The 881-nt window shown below is 26.6% G+C and overlaps 1 protein-coding gene across 1 annotated transcript in view; it reads right to left on the reverse strand.

Moving 5' to 3' along the window:
• Positions 1-881, reverse strand: part of LOC106868155 (glutamate receptor ionotropic, kainate 2) — a 243,872-nt gene that overhangs the window by 78,560 nt on the left and 164,431 nt on the right. The window contains exon 5 of the mRNA XM_014913291.2: positions 61-114. Within this exon, the coding sequence (XP_014768777.1) occupies positions 61-114 (54 nt within the window). The remainder of the gene's footprint in view (positions 1-60; positions 115-881) is intronic.

Consider the following 881-nt stretch of genomic DNA (forward strand, 5'->3'; position numbering starts at 1 on the left):
ATAAGCATACGTATATTTTCACCAAGCCATATTTCAAGTTTACGTAATGTATCTACTTACTGGATCATGAAATATCCATTCATATGGATTAGACAGCATTGCCAAATTTCGAGCCTGAAAAATAAAGAAGAAAAACAGAAACAAATAATATTGATAAAATGATGATGAAAGTAGCAATAGTAGTAGTAGTACCAGCAGTAGCAATAGTAGTAGTAGTAGTAGTAGTAGCAGCAGTAGTAGTAGTAGTAGTAGTAGTAGTAGTAGTAGTAGTAACAACAAGAATGATAGTAATGTTCATGATAAAAATCATAAAATATATTTAAACTAAGATCAATAAAGAGAAAAATACGTAAGAGAAAAGAAGTAAACGGCAGTTAAATTACGATAATGCATAGATAAAGAAATAAAACAATAACAAAAATAAAACAGCTAATAATCAAATAATCAAAAAGTAAACATTTACAAAAATACTCAGATTATGTCTATGGTTGTTGACGGTTTCCTTCTCATTGTCGCCATTTTTGTTCTAAATGTGAAAGAAAGTCTTTTCGAATCTATTATCAAATAGTCATTCATACTTTTATGTGTATGCATAAGCACACGATTATAATGTTCGAGTGTTATGCGTAGGCACAAACATACACTTACACGTGCATTTCCACTTATGTATACAAAATCTATTTATATGTGCATATACTGTGCGTATATATATATATATATATATATATATATATATATATATATGCGTATACATGTATATATGTATATATGTATACATATATTTGTACACACACACATACACACACACACACACATATATATATATTTACATATATATGTATACATATATATATATATATGTATATATATATATATACATA

The sequence above is a fragment of the Octopus bimaculoides genome, chromosome 13 (genome assembly GCF_001194135.2).
Source record: "Octopus bimaculoides isolate UCB-OBI-ISO-001 chromosome 13, ASM119413v2, whole genome shotgun sequence".
NCBI classification, from domain to species: domain Eukaryota; kingdom Metazoa; phylum Mollusca; class Cephalopoda; order Octopoda; family Octopodidae; genus Octopus; species Octopus bimaculoides.